The sequence below is a fragment of the Odontesthes bonariensis genome, chromosome 7 (assembly GCF_027942865.1).
Source record: "Odontesthes bonariensis isolate fOdoBon6 chromosome 7, fOdoBon6.hap1, whole genome shotgun sequence".
Taxonomy (NCBI): Eukaryota; Metazoa; Chordata; class Actinopteri; order Atheriniformes; family Atherinopsidae; genus Odontesthes; species Odontesthes bonariensis.
Window position 1 is genome coordinate 5659241 of NC_134512.1, and position 21322 is coordinate 5680562.

The 21322-nt window shown below is 44.0% G+C and overlaps 1 protein-coding gene across 1 annotated transcript in view; it reads left to right on the forward strand.

The window, feature by feature from the left end:
- Window positions 1-18943, forward strand: part of LOC142383662 (chemokine-like protein TAFA-5) — a 114727-nt gene extending 95784 nt beyond the window's left edge. Inside the window, exon 4 of the mRNA XM_075469298.1 lies at window positions 18518-18943. Within this exon, the coding sequence (XP_075325413.1) occupies window positions 18518-18526 (9 nt within the window). The 3' untranslated portion in view covers window positions 18527-18943. The remainder of the gene's footprint in view (window positions 1-18517) is intronic.
- The last annotated feature ends 2379 nt before the right edge of the window (window positions 18944-21322 follow it).

Below are 21322 nucleotides of genomic sequence, written 5' to 3' on the forward strand. Positions count from 1 at the left end.
TTTGAAGTCTGCATACACTCAACAAACCAGGGCACATTAGAAGCTGGATATTTTTGTATGAACTGAACCATCTGGATGACGACCATCACATGTCAATGAAATTTATATTTGCATGCAGAACACAATGGCATGACATCAGATCTGCAGGCATTGTGAATGAGTCCATGGCTGGCCTACACCAGTGATAAATCTGTCTTTGTTATTACATTTTTCAGTTTTATATAAGATACTATGTATCACATGTATTTCATGTATATGCCGACAAAGAAGTCAAAAAACCTGCAAGTGAACTCTCTGTTTCCTTGCTCTGCTGCACAATCTCTCAGCATTCAAAAATATTTTTAATGCAAAATTGAACATTAAAGGTGCCATGGCATGAAAATAAATGGAGGCTTTTTATTTATTTTTATAGGCTTTAGTGGTCCCTTAATACTGTATCTGAGTTTTTTTCCCCAAAATTATGCCTTGGTGCAGAATTACAGCCAGTCCCAAAAATGAGCTTTCCTTAGGATCCTCAGAATGAGCTGTTTAGGGTCTGCAGCTTTAAATGCAAATTAGGAGGAGAAAGGCAGGGCAAAGATTGCTCTGGTTTGCAAAGATGCACGTAGCGCTAGTCATTTCAATCAGGGGAAAGGCAGAAATCGTGTGCGCCATAACACCAACAGCAGGACAGCTATCAAAACAACAAATAAGTACACAACACTCGCGTTACAGTAAATGAGGTGTCCACTCGCATACCTCATGCTATTTACTGTTACATTAGCGACAGTGACTGAGCTATTAGCTGCAGAGCTAACGACACAGACAGACTGACCGTTTTGACTCCATGAATGAATCATTATCCTGATGAAACGCACTGAATTTGCGGATTCATTGTTCTTCAGGAAGCTTGAAGTAGGGGGTTTTGGTCTAAAATGAGCGAGCTAACCATCTTATGGGCATGCAAACACCTCCCACAGCCCAGTTGATGCTATTAGCTGCATAGCTAACGATACAGACACTTTCTTGTGTTAACAAGCTATGTAACTACACACACATTGAGTTGCCTGTGGTATGAAATGCGCTATATAAATAAAGATTGATTGATTGATTGAACTATACTGTACATACAGGAAAGCAACACAATTATAGGGCGTTAAATTACTTACTTGTCCGAGGTCTGTAGTTAGGCCAAAGAGAGTTGGTACTGATCCAGGATTAATTTTCAGACGTTCGGCAAGGCCAGCTTAGGTATTGGCCCAAGTTCTGGAAACATTCGTAAGTGAAATTTTTGGCGCACACATACACAAATCTCTTCGGTTCTGTCGTCACTTTCCCAGAAAAAACTAAATCTGTCCACTGACTCTTTAGAGGTTCTGATGCAGGAACTCTAAATGGATTTTTTACATCCATGTACAGAGCAATGAGCTGGCCAAAGAGCTGTGGGCGGGGAAAGGCAGTTTTGGCATAGCCATATATGGGCTCTGGGGGGAAATAACCTCGACGTCATATAAGGCGCCACGTCATAAGAGGCAGCTTTCCTGATCAGGCCATCTGCATGGTCACATTACCAAAGGCGGAGAATAATTTCCAGTGCATGGTTTAGGTCTATCGTCATTTTTAGCCACTGAGGGACCGCAGGCAGGCTAGGGGAACTCATATTAATGTTAAACAACCTTAAAACGTGAAAATTTCATGCCATGGCTCCTTTAAAAGTCTGACAAGAAGCCTACCAACACACATACAAGGACACAAATTCAGTTTTAACACTGTTACAGTGTGTCAGGTTGAGCAGTATTCTAGCAGACTGGAAAGCATGTTGAACCAACATGTTGACGTGGAGGAAGTAAAGGAAAAAACAGAGGGTAAAAAAATTAAAAATCAGGCAGGAAGGACTCTTTCTTACCAGTCTATGCTAAGCAGATGGGGGCTATATTTGCAAAGTAGAAATACACTAGAACAAAGGTGATACGTGTGTGTAACTCAGATGACTGGGCTAAGGAAGACTTTGGGAACAGTTCAATAGTTTGTTGCAAGGCTTCCAAACTGAGTGAATTGACTACCTCAGAGGCAGACAAGATACGTATTTGCTGAATACTTGATAACTTCGATATCTCTTTTACCATAAGAATTGTGTATATTTACCAACCCTCCTCCCTGTCCCTACCAGAGGGGTGTTCCACGAAGCTGGATTAGCAGAAAGCCTGGCTTTTCTCGATAGTTCTGGCTAATCTAAGAGAGAGTTCCGTTCCACGAACGTGGCTTATTTGAATGCCCGCTGAGTAACCATGGTAACTTATGCCGCTGAACTAGACTGCTCCTGGGCAGGCTAAGGTTCAAGCTTAGCTTAGCTGCGTCTCAAAGAATGTCTGACCGTCTGAAACAGACTCCCGAAAGAAATGTCCACCTGGAATTCTGCGCTCCCGTAACTCATGCCTTGTATAAAAAACGAAAACTCTGGTTATCACCACTTTCACTGTTTCGAAAAATCAATCAGTCGGTGCCAGTGCAACTAAAGAAACGCAACTATACACACGTATTGAACATGAAATTAAATGAGAAAGAACATGGTATTCATTAAAACTAATCAATACCTAACAAACATCCGCATAGGACCAGACTCAGAAAAATGGGGGACAGGTAATAATGTTAATAATACATTTTATTGAAAGCTCCTTTCAAAACAGTCAAGGACACTGTACAAACAAGATATTAGATAAAAACACAGGAATTAAAACATACCATATTAAAAGCACACTTGAATGATGGGTTTTGAGTTTTTCATCAACCCCTTTGAGTAATGCTGAGAATTGTTACATTTATGCCCTGTGAAACCAAGTACCTCATCATTGACTCCTATCCTCTGTGCATACAGATGATCTGTGATGGAGGTCATTTCATTTCCAACATTGAGGCTAAATGGCCAGGATCATTTCATGATTCTAGGATGTTCTGAGCATCCTCGCTGGCACACAGGTTTGCACAAGGCGCGAGAATTTTACTTACCCGAAGGAGTGTACTTTTGAAGTAAGGTGTCTAGCATAGTCATAATTTTGGTAATCTAATGAGAGGTCAGGTGTAGAGGTCATCTTAAGGAATTTAAAGTGCTTGTCATACTTTATTATAGATAGCCATATAAGGCACATATTGCATCAAATTGCCAAGTCTTAACACATGTATATCCATTGCTTATATATTCATTGCTTAAAGTTCTCAGGGACCATGGCTAACTTCTGACAGAGCCATCTTAAATTTTATAGTATACTTCATATTTTATACATTTTGTCTTGTGGACAACTTTTCAGGCTCAATTCTTTTCTTGCTTGAGTCCCTGCAGGTTCCAGTGCCTGAAAGGACTCAGTTTCTCCTGACACAGTGAGGAACCTATACAGGGACACATATTTCCATTGATCCTTATTGTTGTGACCTTTGATTTAGAACTTCTTTTCATAATTTAGCATTGACACAGTAGCAGTTTAAGTTAGAGCAAGTGTAAGAAGGCTAAATGGTCAGAGATGATTTATAACTTTCCACACGTTAGGTCATGGCACCCCACTGTGAATATAAATGTATAAACACATTTCTAACACTTTGCATGAACTGTACAATAATGTCAAGTTTGAGTTCAAGTTGTGTTGAATTGTTTAATTACTGTTACATGTTTCTCAAGCTGTGGAGAGAAAACAGAATTAAATACAGTTCACAACACGAAATTCTCCTTAATCTGAATTCATACTTACATCCCTCTCCAGTTTCATAATCTCTATAGCTTGATCTTTTTTATTTTCAGTTTCTTGTATTCCATATCCAGTTTGGTGCTCTCTTTATTTAAACACATTTCTTCAAAGGCTACTTACCACTCTGAAATATTTTCCTGCACTTTACTTTCTCCTGTTGCCAAGTACGCTTTTGGCTTTTAAGATTGCTCCTGTTGAGATGTAACATTATGTGATGTGAAAAATTAATATGTAGATCACACACTCACGATAATATAGTCACAAAATACATACATATCTATGTCAAACATAGATTTTCCACTGTACTCTCATAACCTGGCTTCATTGGTTTAGCAGGATGGATGTGAGTGGGTGGGGTTCAGAGGTGGAGGCTTATCAGAGGAAGTGGAGTGATCTAGAGGAGTGACGTTATTTTGAGATTAAAATCAGAATGGCTGAAATGAGGAACTTTCAAATAAAGGGGCACCAAAAAATGTGAGTTGTGTGTTTGTTTGTTTTTACTTGCTTGTGACTTAAGACACTCTAATATTTACTCTCAAGAACAGAAAAAAAGTGATTTCACAAATTATGACGCAATACCTCCACAACTGGGAGACAAAAATTAGCACTACAGACAACCGACATTTGGGAGAACTTTGATAAACAGACAGACTTCATATAAATTGATATTTGTATAGATTATAGTTCATACAGATGGAGTCAAAGGCAAGTAGGTTAAAACTGCTATTAAAGAGAGAGATGATTGATTTCAATCATCTCTCAACACAAAATGCGGCCTTTCTTTCTTATTCTTTGCAAAAGAATAAGAAAGAAAGATAGAAAGAAGAAGAAGAATCCTTACAGATACAATAGGGTCCTTGCTGTTTCACTGCTTGGTCCCTAACAAAGTGTTTATTGGTTTTCACATGTCAAGCATATCAGCGCTGGGCTCAGTGGAACAGAGCTCCCACAGGAAATCCGTCAGACCGAGCCTCGATTTCCGGGTATCTTTTGCATTTATAGCCTCATAGGTTGGACTCACACTCGACCGAGTATGATTGGACATGAGTAGGTTCAACATGCTTCGTCATATTCTCTGAATAAGCCAAATAATGTGTGTGTGAATCTTGCACCTGCTTTCCCAGGCTAATTGTTTTGTCTCACTATTCCTGGATCAATTAAGGTCTCAGTTATCTCAGTCATCCATCGTGGAAAAGTACAGAAACTATTTCATTCATAATGTCTAAGAACAAAGCCAATTTTAACACTTCGCCAAGCCAAAGAGGAGGCCTACAGGAGTGGGGACCGGGATCTGTATAAGCACGCCAGGAAAAAACTGGAAATGCATGTAGCCAAAAGATCCTAGAGTGAGAAGCTAAAAAATAATTTAGCTTCAAATGATCCTGCATCAGTTTGGAAAGGTCTGCAACAGGTCACCAACTACAACAAGAAACCATCCCCCCACCCTGATGATAATCCCAGACTGGCTGATGACCTGAACGACTTTTACTGCAGGTCTGAAAAGCACCCATTATCACACCCATCACGTACAATAGGTTTCCCCTCAACACCCAACCCCCTCCCCCACCTGCATTGATGATTTGTGAGAAGGATGTGCGAAGTCTCTTTCAGAAACAAAAGATCAAGAAGGCTCCAGGACCTGATGGTGTATCACCCTCTTGTCTGCGTGTCTGTGCTGAACAGCTGGCGCCAATCTACACACAGATCTTCAACCGGTCCCTGGAACTATGGGAAGTGCCCTCTTGCTTCAAAAGCTCCACCATCATCCCAGTCCCCAAAAAATCCTCCATTTCAGGTTTGAATGACTACAGCCCTGTCGCCCTGACGTCTGTGGTCATGAAATCCTTTGAAAGACTGATGCTGTGCCATCTGAAGGACATAACAGGACCCATGCTGGACCCCCTGCAGTTTGCCTACAGGGCAAACAGGTAGGCGGATGATGCCGTCAACATGGGACTGCAATTCATCCTGCAACATCTTGACTCCCCAGGGACGTACACCAGGATCCTGTTTGTGGACTTCAGCTCGGCGTTCAACACCATCATGCCTGAACTCCTACACCAGAAGCGGATGACACCACCGTCATTGGTCTGATCCAGGATGGTGATGAGTCTGACTACAGACAGGAGGTGGAGCAGCTGGTCCAGTGGTGCAGTCAGAACCACCTGGAGCTTAACCCCAAGAAGACTGTGGAGATGAAAATGTACACCCCCCCCCACCCACTCACCTTTCAGAACGACACAGTTGGTCGTTGGTCTCCCCACATTGTCACTATCCAGAAAAAGGCCCAGACAACACAAAGACAGCTTCTTCCCCCAAGCAGTCACTCTGTTGAACACCCAGGAATAGCATTCCCACCCATAGTGTCTATTTATTGCAAATGTACATACTGTATTTATTATTCTCGTACACATCCCTATTTACCACCCATACTCAATTCCGCTCTTACTGTTCTGCATTTCTAATTTTTATTCTTTTATGTTACTGTTGAGTGTTGTACTTTGCGAGTGAAGTTGCAGCGGAGTCAAATTCCTTGTTTGTTTAGTCAAACCTGGCCAATAAAGCTGATTCTGATTCTGATTCTGAAATATATCAATATGATGATCACAAATCAACTCATTCACTAACAGAGACTTCGAAAGGAGATATCTAATATTCTGTAACCCACATTTAATAGTTTGATATTTTTGTTCAGTTACATTTTCTTTTACCTTTATTTTAGGTTTTCTGGATTTGCTCCTCTTGCGTTTATTGATTTATTTAATTTGGGTGGTGTGGGAACAAACAAAGTCATTATTAGGTTTTGGGGGGTAGCAGCAGGTGGGAAGCTGCAGAGAAGTGTGTAAGACTATAACTCTGCACTCCGGTCTCAACCCTGGGTTGTCATGTTTTTGGATGACTAATAAATTTGTCCATATTTCTAGAAATGAGAGCCGCTCCTTCCAAAGTGGGATGGATGCCGTCTCTCCTCATCAGACCAGGTTTTCTCCAGAAAGATTGCCAATTATCTATGTAGCCCAAGTTGTTTGCTGGACACCATCCAGACAACCAGCTGTTAAAAAGAACACGCGGCTAAATATGTCAATCGCTGGTCAGTTTTGGCAGGGGTCCAGAAAAAACTACGGAGTCCTACATTGTTTTGGCAAAATTACAGTGAAATATCCCATTTTCATAGTTGTTAGCTATGTTTTTTATTCATGCTGGTCTATAAAAACCTGAACCACACAGCAAAAATGAGGCGATAAAGACCTTAGACAGTCCCTGCAAGGAAATATGAACTTTGGCAAAACCTGTACAACCAAGACAGGATACACAATATAAACAGAAAGTATGCATAAATATATTACTATAACTCTGAACTGTAAAAAATTGCATTGCATCTCAATATTCAACACATACTCAAAATAACAAACCAATTACCTATTACGGGTCAAGTCTGTCAGTATGGTAAGAGTTTGTCCATCTGCTGGCCGACCAACCAGACATGATTCTGGGGTGACGTCTTGTTCTGAGGTCGTATTGGTCATTGTTACCAGGATTTGGGTCAGACACACTCATAGCTGAGCGGTCCTCAAAGTCATAGTCCATGACTGGCACTGGGCCAGAGTCAGCATCACCATGCCCATCAAAGCACATGTCTGCAGCAGGAAGGTCAGTCTGGCTGCCCATCTGGTGATGGTCTCATTGTCGCCCAGAGCCCAGGCGTCTGTTTGCTCCTCAGTCACAGGCACAGCGTGTCTGCTGGGGGAAACAGAGTCCCAAGTGTGGAAAGGTTGCAAGTTAACCACATGAAAGACTCCAGCATCCACACCAGTGTCCAGCCTAGTCAGTCTGTAGTTGACATCCCCCAGCTTCTGACTAACACAAAGCGGGCCTGTGAACAGTGGTGCCAGTTTAGCTGTAAAGTTGGACTGTGCGTCAGACCTTGGATGGGTCTTAACCCTAACAAGGTCACCAACAACATAGGAGGCCTGACAGCATCTCAAGTCATAATAGTGCTTTCGTCTGTTGTGACTGTGGTCAATAGTTGCTCTGGCGTGGTCGTGAGCTTCCTGTAGGGAGGCCCTAAGAGTCTCTGGGTACGGCAAACCAGGCTCATCCACGCCGTCACTCAGGATGCCAAAAAATGGCCCGGGCATTTTTGGCCATGGTGGCCCACCATGAATATTTATACGATCACACAAGTAATCTTTTTACTTTCTTTGAAAAATGCAATTAAATCTATACACTCTAAACACTGTCTATGTGCCATGCCTCTCTCATGCTCTTCTATTCATTGGTGCACATGCCTCCAGTCTGTCATGCGTATAATAAAGGCACTATGATCATTGGGCTTGCTAAAAGCAAGGCAAACAAAACAAAATAAAGCATGGCATTGACTACAATACGTCAGCCATTTCCATGCTATGTCTTTCGCTCTCGCAAAGAGCCTCTGAACAACCGGGTTTGTGGCATCCTGTTGTGGATGAAACTTTAAAAATTCCTGCCTCTTTGTGGGATGGGGACGGCTAAAATAGTCAACAACTGCCTGATCTCCCGGTAACTCCTCCACTTCTATTTCAACAGTCTCTCTTGACTAAACACAGAGAAAGAGAGAGAGGCAGGAATATTAATTTCGTATTTCTCCGGTTACCTACCAATCCATTTCAGCAAAGCAATGTTTCACTAATATTACATGGGCAACTGTAACCTTTAACACCTGCAAACAATATAGTGATAACAAGCTAAAATAACACTGAACACTTTGGTGTCGACATGAGAGTGTCATACTCCGGCTTCCTCCCACTGTCCAAAAACATGCATGTTAGGTTAATTGGTGTCTCTAAATTGTCCTTAGGAGTGAGTGTGAGCGTACATGGTTGTTTGTCTCTGTGTGGCCCTGCGATGGACTGGCAGCCTGTCCAGGGTGTACCCCGCCTCTCGCCCATTGACTGCTGGGATAGGCACCAGCCCCCCCGCGACCCGACCGACGGATTCAGCGGTATAGATAATGGATGGATGGATGGATGAGAGTGTCATAAACATTAATGGCATACTTGATATCTATGACTGATGTCATTGGGTATTTGCAATATCTGCACACCAGTCAACTTTACATAAGCCTACAAAATGGAATGGCACCAGATACGTTATAGCCTTGCCTACATTAATGATGGTTTAAGTACTGTAATGCTAATGACAGGCGCATGTCACTTTTACACCTTCAAATAAAGTAAATCTACTCATAGCATTAGTTGAAAATAAAGACTGAATGATCTCTGTGACAGAAACGCGCACACGCAGACACACACACACACACCACAGTCGGTGAGCACCTCCTAACCAACAAGGTTGTGCAAAAAACAGGCTAGGCTTTTTATTCGTGTTCCAGCCTGACTGGATAAAATAAGTAATAATTTCTGCATGATCAATTCCCCCCATACTGATGTAGTGAAGATGTAGCCTACCAGTCGTTTATCTATAAATACCTCATTTAAGTCTCCACGCACACGGAGAGCCCTCCCATTAAAAAAACATGTCGTCATTCTGCTAACATTTCGCGTAACATTAGCCTACTTCTTACCGGGCTGGCTATTGTGACCTCCTCAATCTGTCCCTGGGTCACGTCTGTCTCCTCCTCCTCCTCCTCTTCCTCTTCCACCTCTGAATCCACCTCGATAGCTTCTTCCTCTGTGTTTGGCCTACACTGTTCTACGGAGACACTCGTGCACTGGGGGCTGCTGATGATGTTGACGGCCCTGGCCCTGCACTTGATGGCCCTGCACCCGGTGCTGTGGTCGTGGTGGAAGCACTTGCAAACATGTCAGTAAGCTTCACACATTTTGCTGCATTCGCTTGTAGGCTTTTTAGCTTTTTATCTCGCAGCTTCTGTGCACCACCCTTTCGTCTCTGTTTGTCCATTTCGGTTTTTGACTGTTTTCTCTCCTAGTCCGTTCAGCTCAAATGGTAGGATTGATTACCTGAGTCAACGGTGAGGGGAGGGGCGGGCCAAAGAGGTGCTGAGAGATTTAATTGGACTAGCCCATTGTCCTTCGAGAAATTCTACCAATGGCCGCATTTTGTGTTGCAATTACCGTCACGGCCGATAAAATAATTATAATATATTTTTCAAAAGAAAAAAAAAAAGAAATTAGGACGGCCCGGCCCAAAAATGTGCGTCGGCCCACCGGGCATTGCCCGGTAAGCCCGATAGCCAGTCCAGCCCTGCCGTCACTGGAAGGGTTTGTTATGAGGTCGAGTGGAGTGTCGAGTGGCCTGTGCTCTCATGTGGGGCTGTATGCAGAGCAAAGCAGATTTGTGACAGGTATTTATCCCATGCCGTGTGCTTGTCCCCAACATAGGCACGTATGGCAGTTTTGAGTGTCCGGTTCACACGTTCTGTTGCATTCGTTTGAGGGTGGTAAGCAATGGTGAGCCTGTGCACAGATCCCAGAGTGGAAACGACATATTCAAACAACTCACTGACAAAGGGTGAGCCTCTGTCAGAGATCAGGTAGGTTGGGGCACCATGTCTCGCAAACACCTCACTGACAAACTTTCCTGCTGCCTCCTGCGCTGTTGCTTCCTTAACTTCAATCCACTTAGAGAAATAGTCAACAAAACCAGCAAATTGGCGTTACCAGACGCAGTTTGGGGCAATGGGCCGACGAAATCCACTCCTGCGTACTCCCAGGGCTTTTGGGGCGAGATGGGAACCATGAGGCCAGCCGGTCTCCTCTGGCTTGGTTTAGTGAACTGACAGACCGAGCAGGACATGACATACCACTCGACAATGGTTACGTAAGGTCTGTAAGGTTTGAAATGCTCAAGAGCCGAAATTACAGCCAAACACTCTTTTTTTCTGGGGTGGAGTATTGTCACGCCATGGGATTTTGTTTAAGTTTTATGTTTTAGGTCCAGGTTTTTATTTTCAGTTCATGTTCAGTTTTTTAGTCATGTCTTGGTTTTCAGTCTTGCCATTGGTTTTCCCCTTCACTCTGTTAATTAGCTAATTCCCCTCACCTGTCTGTCATTTTCTCCAATCACTCCCAGTCCCTATTTAGTTTGCACTTCCCCCTGTCTTGTCGCCGGATCTTTGTTTGCCATTCATGCCTTCGTTTCGTGCCTTTCTTGTCTACTCACCCATGCCACCAGTTTTGCCCATGATAAGTATTTATATATTCTATGCCATGCCTAGTGCTTTTGTTTGTTTGTTTTTCCTCAGCTACGTTTTTTGATTCCGGCTCAGCCGCGCTTTATGTTGATACTTTGTTTTTTGGTGAATAAATCCAGTTTTCCTTTCGAAAAAGTCCGCATCCGTGTCCTCCATCCTCCCCACCCTGACAAGTATGGCTTTTCGGCTTTGTGAAGAGAGCGACTTTCATAAGCCACAACAATCTCTCCCCTGTTCGAGTCTTTCTGCAACAGTGCGGCCCCGAGCCCAAGGTCACAGGCGTCAGTGTGAATGGAAAAAGCTCTTGTGAAGTCAGGGAATCTTAAGACTGGTGCAGATGTGATGCACTCTTTCAAAGTTTTCATGGATTCTCGACATTTGTCATCCCAGCGGAAGACAACATCTTTCCTCGTGAGTGCATGGAGGGGCTCTGCATGGCGAGCGTAGTTTGGGACAAACTGCCGGTAGTATCCAGTCAGTCAGTTTTGAGTCTTTTGAGCACCTCCTCCAGGTCCTTTAGGTGCTACTCAAAGGTGGGGGAAGCAACAACAATATCATCTAAATACACAGCACACATTTTGTAGATGAAACCAGCCAGTACAGTGTTCATTTGTCTCTGAAATGTGCAGAGACCAAAGGGGAGTACACGAAACTGAAAGAGACGACAGTGTGAAATAAAGGCTGTCTTTGTTCGTGACTCCTCTGCAACTGCCACCTGCCAGAAACCTCGAGCTAAGTCCAGTGTTGTGATGAACTGCCCCCTTGCCAGAAAGTCAAGTGAGTCGTCAATACGTGGTAAAGGGTACAAGTCTTTTTGTGTGACTTGGTTGACGCCTCTATAGTCCACACAGAACCTTGGGTCAGAGCCAGGCCTGTTAACAATAACGACAGGGGCCGCCCACGGGCCAGTGGAAGGAACAATGATGCCGTCCTGCAACATCTGCTCAACCTCTTCCTCAATGATTCCTTTGTTTTGTTGGAGAGGTGCAATAAAGGAGGGAGGTTTATAGGCTTCGCGTCCCCTGTGTCAATTTGGTGTTCAGCCATCAAAATGCGCCCCAGATGACCATCAAACATGTTGTGGAACTGGGTGGGGATATTGAGCATTGCTGCTTTCTGTCCATCTTCAAGGCTTGCCTCATTGCTATAGCACTTTTAAGTGTGTTGTGTTACCCTTTCTTTGTTTGTTTGTTATGAAATTGTGTGCTTCAATGGACACACATGGGAATTATCGTTACCTTTGTAGTGACTGTAATGTACATAATTCACCAACATCTTCATAAGCAGCATATTTCACATTCTATACTTAGTGATAATAAGTGTTTAGTGGTCTTGGCCCTTTTAAGTGGCCGCAATGTTTGATGACGTTTGGTGTTTGGTTTTCAGCCATTTTGGAATGTGTTTTTACCTGTTCTGGAGCTTGAATAAACAGCACGTATCGAGCGTTTGTATTCTCGAGTTGGTCCATCCGGTTTGTCGTTCTACAAGCCTTTTCATGGCACACGCCAGGCCAGAAACGTCATTTTGACGTCACGCGCTTCTGCGCTGTGAGTGAGGCGTCAACTATAAATCCAACTTTAAGAAGGCAGAGAAGGCCATATGCTTCAAAAGTCAGGTTGCCAAAAACGAAAAGAAAGGAAAGAAAGAGAGGAGAGGTAATCAAAGGGTCGACAGTATGTCACCCAATACTTCAAAAAGCAAGGTGGGTTTGTTAGTGGCTCATTTGGTGGAAAGTTATGGGATATTAACTTTGTCCATGGTCTATAAGCTACCTCACTTTTCTCCCCATGTTAGCTCATATTTCTGAAGAAAACTCTGGATTTTTACATTTCACTGTTGTTTTAGTTAAATAATTAATGCAGTCAAACTTTTAGCAAGCAGTTCATATTCAATCAGTTGACCTCCCCTCTGTCAAAATGATGCCTCATTCCAAATAGATATGTTAAGTGCAGCAGCAACAGCAAGTGTCAGTCAGCCCCCAACTCCACCTGCCCCTGAGATAGCCCCAGTGCCCCCACATGAAGACGGAGGTGAGCAGCTGTGTGTTGAATTAATGATAATGATGAACTTTATTACAGTCTCAAATGTCATGTGACATATATGAACATGAGATATGAGATATGAACAAAAAACTACTTTTCTACTTTTAAAATGGGTTTACTTATTTCAAGTATGACTCCCAACAAAGGTTTAGCTTTAAATCTCCACTGTGGGCTACTTGTGACCTTATTATACTCAGTTCACTGTCATACGATGCAATGTACCATGCAAAGTCCTGTTATGTTTTTATGTATGAGCCTACTTAGTTTAACATCTGCTGCTGATGTTATTCTTTTGCTTGTTGTATTATTCTATAGATGATGATGTTGAAATGATGAGAAATCATAATAGGTAATTGCCCATTTTGTTTTTTGATGGTGTTTGTTTTGCTGAGATTTTATTTGGTTCTCCACAGGTGATAATTGCTATTATTTTCATGTAAGTTTTGTATTTTTCAGGTAGCCTAATCTAGAGTTTAGAATTAGAGTATCAGTGTTGAAAATGAATGAATCTAAATTAATTCCATTGGATTCAGAGTGCTCAGTGCTTACCTACCCGTCAACTGTCATGTTTTTCTTTTTTCACAAATATGGGAAAGATACTATAATTGATAATACCATCAAAATACATAGTTTTAAGTAAAATAGCATCATAAATTTCCAAGAAACTACACGGGTACCCCTTCTGACGGGCTCACCACCCGTGGGAGGGGCCATGGGGGTCGGGTGCAATGTGAGCTAGGCGGCAGCCGAAGGCGGAGACCTTGGCGGTCTGATCCTCGGCTACTGAAGCTGGCTCTTGGGACGTGGAACGTCACCTCTCTGCTGGGGAAGGAGCCTGAGTTGTTGCGCGAGGCTGAGCGGTTCCAGCTAGATATAGTCGGACTCACCTCGACGCATGGCTTGGGCTCCGGAACCAGCCTCCTCGAGAGGGGTTGGACTCTCTTCCACTCTGGAGTTGCCCGCGGTGAGAGGCGTAGAGCAGGTGTGGGCATACTTATTGCTCCCCGGCTGTGCGCCTGTACATTGGGGTTCACCCCGGTAGACGAGAGGGTAGCCTCCCTCCGCCTTAGGGTGGGGGGACGGGTCCTGACTGTTGTTTGTGCTTATGCACCGAACAGCAGTTCAGAGTACCCACCCTTTTTGGAGTCCCTGGAGGAGGCACCGGAGAGTGCTCCTCTGGGAGACTCCCTCGTCCTGCTGGGGGACTTCAATGCTCACGTGGGCAATGACAGTGAGACCTGGAGGGGCGTGATTGGGAGGAACGGCCCCCCCGATCTGAATCAGAGTGGTGTTTTGTTATTGGACTTCTGTGCTCGTCACGGACTGTCCATAACGAAAACCATGTTCAGGCATAAGGGTGTCCATATGTGCACTTGGCACCAGGACACCCTAGGCCGCAGCTCGATGATCGACTTTGTGGTTGTATCGTAGGACTTGCGGCCGTATGTCCTGGACACTCGGGTGAAGAGAGGGGCAGAGCTGTCAACTGATCACCACCTGGTGGTGAGTTGGCTCCGCTGGTGGGGGAGGAAGCCGGTCAGACCTGGCAGGCCAAAACGTATTGTGAGGGTCTGTTGGGAATGGCTGGTGGAATCCCCTGTAAGGAGGAGTTTCAACTCCCACCTCCGGCAGAGCTTCAACCATATCCCGGGGGAGGTGGGGGACATTGAGCCCGAATGGGCCATGTTCCGTGCCTCCATTGTTGAGGCGGCCGACCGGAGCTGTGGCCGTAAGGTGGTCGGTGCCTGTCGTGGCGGCAACCCCTGAACCCGCTGGTGGACACCAGTGGTGAGGGAAGCCGTCAAGCTGAAGAAGGAGTCCCATCGGGCCTTTTTGGCCAGTGGGACTGATGGGTACCGACAGGCCAAGCGGAACGCGGCCTCGGCGGTTGCTGAGGCAAAAACTCGGGCTTGGGAGGAGTTTGGGGAGGCCATGGAGAACGACTTCCGGACGGCCTCGAAGAGATTCTGGTCCACAATCTGGCGGCTCAGGGGGGGAAAGCGGTGCACCGTCAACACCGTGTATGGTGAGGGCGGGGCTCTGCTGACCTCAACTAGGGACGTAAGTCGGTGGGGGGAATACTTCGAGGGCCTCCTCAATCCTACCGACACGCCTTCCGATGAGGAAGCAGTGTTGGGGAGCTCGGACATGGGGCCTCCCATTTCTGGGGCTGAGGTTGCCAAGGTGGTTAAAAAACTCCTCGGTGGCAAGGCCCCGGGGGTGGATGAGGTCCGTCCTGAGTTCCTCAAGGCTCTGGATGTTGGAGGGCTGTCTTGGTTGACACGCCTCTGCAGTATCGCGTGGACATCGGGGGCAGTGCCTCTGGACTGGCAGATCAGGGTGGTGGTCCCCCTCTTTAAAAAGGGGGACCGGAGGGTGTGTTCCAACTATAGGGGGATCACACTCCTCAGCCTCCCTGGTAAGGTCTATTCAGGGGTACTGGAGAGGAGGATCCGCCGGATAGTCGAATCTCGGATTCAGGAGGTGCAGTGTGGTTTTCGTCCTGGCCGTGGAACAGTGGACGAGTGGACCAGCTCTATACCCTCGGCAGGATCCTGGAGGGTGCATGGGAGTTCACCAAACCGGTCTACATGTGTTTTGTGGACTTGGAGAAGGCGTTCGACCGTGTCCCTCTGGGACTCTTGTGGGGGGTGCTCCGGGAGTATGGAGTGCCGGACTCCTTGATATGTTCGGTCTCTGTATGACCGGTGTCAGAGTTTGTTCCGCATTGCCGGCAGTAAGTCGGACATTTTTCCTGTGAGGGTTGGACTCCGTCAGGGCTGCCCTTTGTCACCGATTCTGTTCATAATTTTTATGGACAGAATTTCTAGGCACAGCCAGGGCGTTGAGGGGGTCTGTTTTGGCGACCTCAGAATCGGGTCTCTGCTTTTTGCGGACGATGCGGTTCAGTTGGCGTCGTCGGGCCGTGACCTTCAGTTCTCACTGGAGCGGTTCGCAGCCGAGTGTGAAGCGACTGGGATGAGAATCAGCACCTCCAAATCTGAGACCATGGTCCTCGGCCGGAAAAGGGTGGAATGCCCTCTCTGGGTCGGGAATGAGATCCTTCCCCAAGTGGAGGAGTTCAAGTATCTCGGGGTCTTGTTCACGAGTGAGGGACGAATGGAGCAGGAGATTGACAGACGGATCGGTGCGGCGTCTGCAGTGATGCGGGCTCTGCACCGGCCCGTCGTGATGAAGAAGGAGCTGAGCCAGAAGGCTCTCGATTTACCGGTCAATCTATGTTCCTATCCTCACCTATGTTCACGAGCTGTGGGTAGTGACCGAAAGAACAAAATCGTGAATACAAGCGGCCGAAATTAGTTTCCTCCGCAGGGTGTCTGGGCTCTCCCTTAGAGATAGGGTGAGAAGCTCGGTCATCCGGGAGGGGCTAGAACCGCTGCTCCTCCGCATCAAGAGGAGTCAGATGAGGTGGCTCGGGCATCTGGTGAGGATGCCTCCTGGACGCCTCCCTGGTGAGGTGTTCCGGGCCCGTCCCACTGGGAAGAGGCCCCGGGGAAGACCCAGGACACGTTGGAGAGACTATGTTTCTCGGCTGGCCTGGGAACGCCTCGGGGTCCCCCCAGAAGAGCTGGAGGAAGTGGCCGGGGACAGGGACGTCTGGGTTTCCCTGCTCAAGCTGCTGCCCCCGCGACCCGATCCCCGGACAAGCGGAAGATGATGGATGGATGGATGGAAATTTTCGCCAGCCTCCTGGCCGGCTGTTTGGGAGCCCAGTAAAAATTATTTTCATGGGGCCCAAAATCCCTAGCGGCGCCCCTGAGAACAAGTATGCGATAGAGTTAACTTATTTTCCTGTCTTTTAACCAACACTAACAGATGTGTGCACATCACTCCTGTTCTTAACTTCCTCCATTGGCTTCCTGTCCTTTATCAAATTGATTTTAAACTTTTAATGTTTGTTTTTAAAGCTCTTAACGGCCTCGCCCCATCATATTCATCTGAGCTTTTAACAGTCTGCAATCCTGGTAGAGCTCTGAGGTCAACAAATCATTTTTTGCTGGAAGTGCCCAGGTCAAAATACAAACACTGGGGTGACCGAGCCTTCTCCGTCGCTGCCCTCAGGCTCTGGAATAAGCGTCTTATTTCTGACCTGGGCCTCTTCAAATCTAGGCTAAAAACCTACTTATTTAGGATTGCTTTTAATACCCAGTAGTATTATGACACTTTTATCTTATTTGATCTTATTTGATTTTGTTGTATTTTATTGCTTTCACTGTTCTTTATTGTTTTTATTTGTTTTTACTTATTCTTCTCTTTATTTATTACCTGCTGTAAAGCAATTTGGTACATCTGTAAAGGGCTGTATAAATAAAATACATTTACAAATACATTTACAATCAAGGTAAGAGGAAGTGATGCAATACGTCTTACCATGCAGCATCAGCAGCGTCATTAGCTGCATCACTTTTTGTTTCATTTATAGATGGGTTGGGAATCTTCATCTATGTAAACTAGGCATAAGACAGTTTTGACATATTTTGAAACTGTTATGAAAGGAAAGTTCTATGGTTTTAGGAGTTCTAACCTCAACTCTATCACAACCAACACCAACTGAAAGAAGTTTAAACTACACCCCCCCCCCAAAAAAAAAGAATATTTGTCATCTAAATGGGTGCTCTATCCCTTAGACAACACCCTCGGTTTTTCTTGTGATGCAATTTTATTTTGCCTCTTAAAAGCACTTTTGTTTTTTGATTTCTGAAACACACGCACAAAAGAACAAAATCATTAAATTATATTTCATAGATCGCCATGAGATTGTATTGGTCTGTCATTTGTTTCACATCTTGAACTTCAAGTTATAGTTGCAAGGTCACCTGAGTGTAAAAGGAAAATAACTCTAACCCTAATTTATACTTAGTTGAAGAATTCTGAAGACGACAGGCAACTGAAACCAGACCACCACCACATATGATTGCCTGAGCAGTGTATCACAGGAGCATTGAAAATGTTAAGTGTCTGACTGCAGGGTGGAAATTTGTTCCAAACACAGCCACATCTTATTGTTTAGTCAGTCATGAGCAGAGCAGTTTTCGAAGGTCTCTACCTTGAGATAATCTGGCTTGTCCTTTACTGACTTCTTCAGTTATTTTAATAATTCAGAGGTGCTGCCACTGCTGCTTCCTTGTCTTTGTCTAGTGAGTCTTCAGGAGGAAGTAATTAGAAGAGAGCTTTTTTTTCACAGCAGACAGAGATGAAGTATCACTGTTTGGCGACTTTCATGTTTTTAATTTCAGTCTTCAGAAAGACTTGTTCCCTACAGAAGACGCACATATTGTAGACTCAGCAGAGGTGGAGCTAATGTCAAATTAAGGCAAGTGCCACAACAAGCAATTCATCACCGTGCTCAATCTATTATTTAGTTAACATTTTCTGCCTTTTTTTGCTGTAAAAAATGCCAAAAGCAACAATGAATTGATCTTACTAACCAATTTCCAAGTTGTCCAAAAACAGAGCCTAACTGAACAACTTTGACCCAATGTTGATAACTGTCTTTTCTGTAGAGGTCAAGCTTTTCCAAGGCCTGTTGATACTCTTTTGGGTTGGGAAAGGTTCCATCCTAATGCTGTTTATCTGAATTCCAGGTCTCCTGACAGCAAAGCCAAGGACAGAAGCTCCCCAAAGACAGAATGATTCCCATCGTTCACTGTCCACCATCACCGTCCACCAACAGAGCACCTCCTGCTACTACAGCTGCTGAAGACCAATCATCGACCGTTGTCAGAGTTACGAGGCGGTGTGCTGGCACTCCCAGTTTCATGCTGGGATGAACTGTGGAAACTTCCAGTTGAGAAAAAAGCGTTTTTTTTTCCCAAGATATTTGACAGGAAAATAATGGTGCCACTCTGGATGGATATAATTTGTTTGGCACAATACTCGGTTTCATTTTTACCGACCAAAGATGAACAGAGCCAACATTGAGACATTTATAGAAGTGGGAGACTTTTAGAACTCTCCCAATCACACATACACACACAGAGACACACACACACACACACACACACACACACACACACCAGTAGAACCTTGTAAAGAAAATAATATTGTGATTGTATATAATAAAAGACTTAACTGATCAAAGTGAAATTGCCAACATGTTTTAATTCCCAGGCTGTCATGTGCTCCCATTTGTCAAAACCCCAGTATCTCTGATATACACTCATGGTGTCCTTTGGCATCTGTGCCCTGACGCATCAGCTGGAAGAATATTAGATGTACACAGCAAACATCACTCTGGGAACTATGCTTTTGAACAAGCTCCTCCAAAGATGGCTTAAGGGAAGGTAGAAGAAATTCTAAAAGGATTAAAGGAGATGGAATTGTGACATCCACATTTAACAACACCTTTGAACAGCTATTTATCCACTTTTTCTCATTCACTTGCTTTTTGCTTTCAGTTCCACGAGCTGGTTGTTTTGGCTCAGGCAACACAAGTCATGTTAAACTTACATAGATGGGATGAAGAATAAATTTCTTAGTTAGATTTAAGAAAATCTTTTTAGTTAAAAATACACACATACATCCATAATATTAATCCAGTGGTTTGGATAATGATGCACCATTTCACAACCTTTTTCCAGTAAACAGACACTTTTACCTCTGTGTTAATTTGTTATGTCAAGGGTTCCTAACAAAAGGGCAGCATATGGTGCTTTCAGAGTGAGAATGGGAGGAAATTGCACACATGTAAATAATAAAACATTTTTCACAATGAGGAGAGATGAAGCTTTTGATGTTCATGTAGGGATAGTTTAGTCTGCTGTGTGCTTAACATAATATGTGGTGAGAGGGTACAGATATCATGTAACTGTTTCTTTGCTAAAATAAAGCTACTAAATACAGAGTTACCCATGTTACAAGTAATCCTATAAATAGAGCAGTGATGGAGATGCATTGATGACACATTTGTAATAGGAACTCACCTCCAAATTTAACACATAAATAATTAAAACTTAAGTGGGAATCCAAGCTATTTGATGTAATGAGTCCATATAAACAACATGATCTTGCACTACAGAGCCTCCCAATGGACCGCTGCTCCATGGTAACATCCAGAGTTTCCACTTTCATCATGAAATTTGCAGAATGCTAAAGGATTTCTGGCTCCTCTCCACCAGACTACATTATGTATTACATCTGATTTGGCAATTTTCATGGACATGTGAACAGCATGCTGACTGCATGTGATTTTGTTTCTTAACAGGGACAGAGGAAGAATTTCAATACTACTTTCTGATAAATTATCTTGAAGTTATTTATATGCAAGTAGCAATTTATGGTTAAACTAATCTTTAATAATGTGTTTAAACCAGGAATCAACCTAAACTAAAACTAAAACTGGTAGGAAATCAGTCAACAGTTAAAGGGGAAGTACGTTTTTTTAAACCTGGACCTTATTTTTGGCATAAAATACGTTCATCTACTCACCAATCATAGTTTGGTGAAAGTTGGCGTTCTTCAGACGCTAATTAGATTACTCGAGATCAGCGTATATCCATATAACGGGAGAGAATAGGGCACATACAATACAGCCTCTAAATAAGGCATTATCTGTCTTTATTTCACCAATATTTTAAGAAGAATGAATGAATGAACGCGTACTATTGCACTGCTAGTTCAGAGCTGTCGTGTTGTTGTTATTGGGGGCTTATTGGGGGCTTTCTACACACGCGTCTACTGGGATGACGTCATCGACGCGCCGTCGCAGCAGCATCTTTATATGGAATTTGCTACTGCTGCTGGTAACATGGTTCGTTATTGCATGTTTCCAAATTGCCATGTTGCCATGAGGCATGCGTCGATGACAACATCACAGTAGATGTTGTCATCAATTAGCACTTTGAGATTTTATTGTAAATGTAAAGTGCGTTATAAATAAAATGTATTATTATTATCATTATTATTATTATTATTATTAGATGCGTGTGTAGAAAGCACCCGATAGCCCCCAATGACAATCTTTAAATTACCTTTTTCTGTTTCTATCATAGTGTGTGTGTGTGTGTGTGTGTGTGTGGTCGTTTGTCTTGTTTGTCTCTGTGTGGCGCTGATGGACTGGCAGCCTGTCCAGGGTGTACCCCGCCTCTCGCCCGATGACTGCTGGGATAGGCTCCAGCCCCCCCACGACCCGACCGACGGATTCAGCGGGTATATAAAATGGATGGATGGACGTTTCTATCATCCATATTATCATTATATTTATAAAACTACTGTACTATCATAAGGACTTAACATCACCTCACAATCACCTGAAAATTAGGTTCTCTTTATTTATATAGCTTTTTTAATACACATATATATAAAGCTGCACAGCTACACAGTAAAATGTAACAAAAGGAAAAATAAATAAACCAGGGACATTTCAGACAATATAGATGAAATGCCCTCCC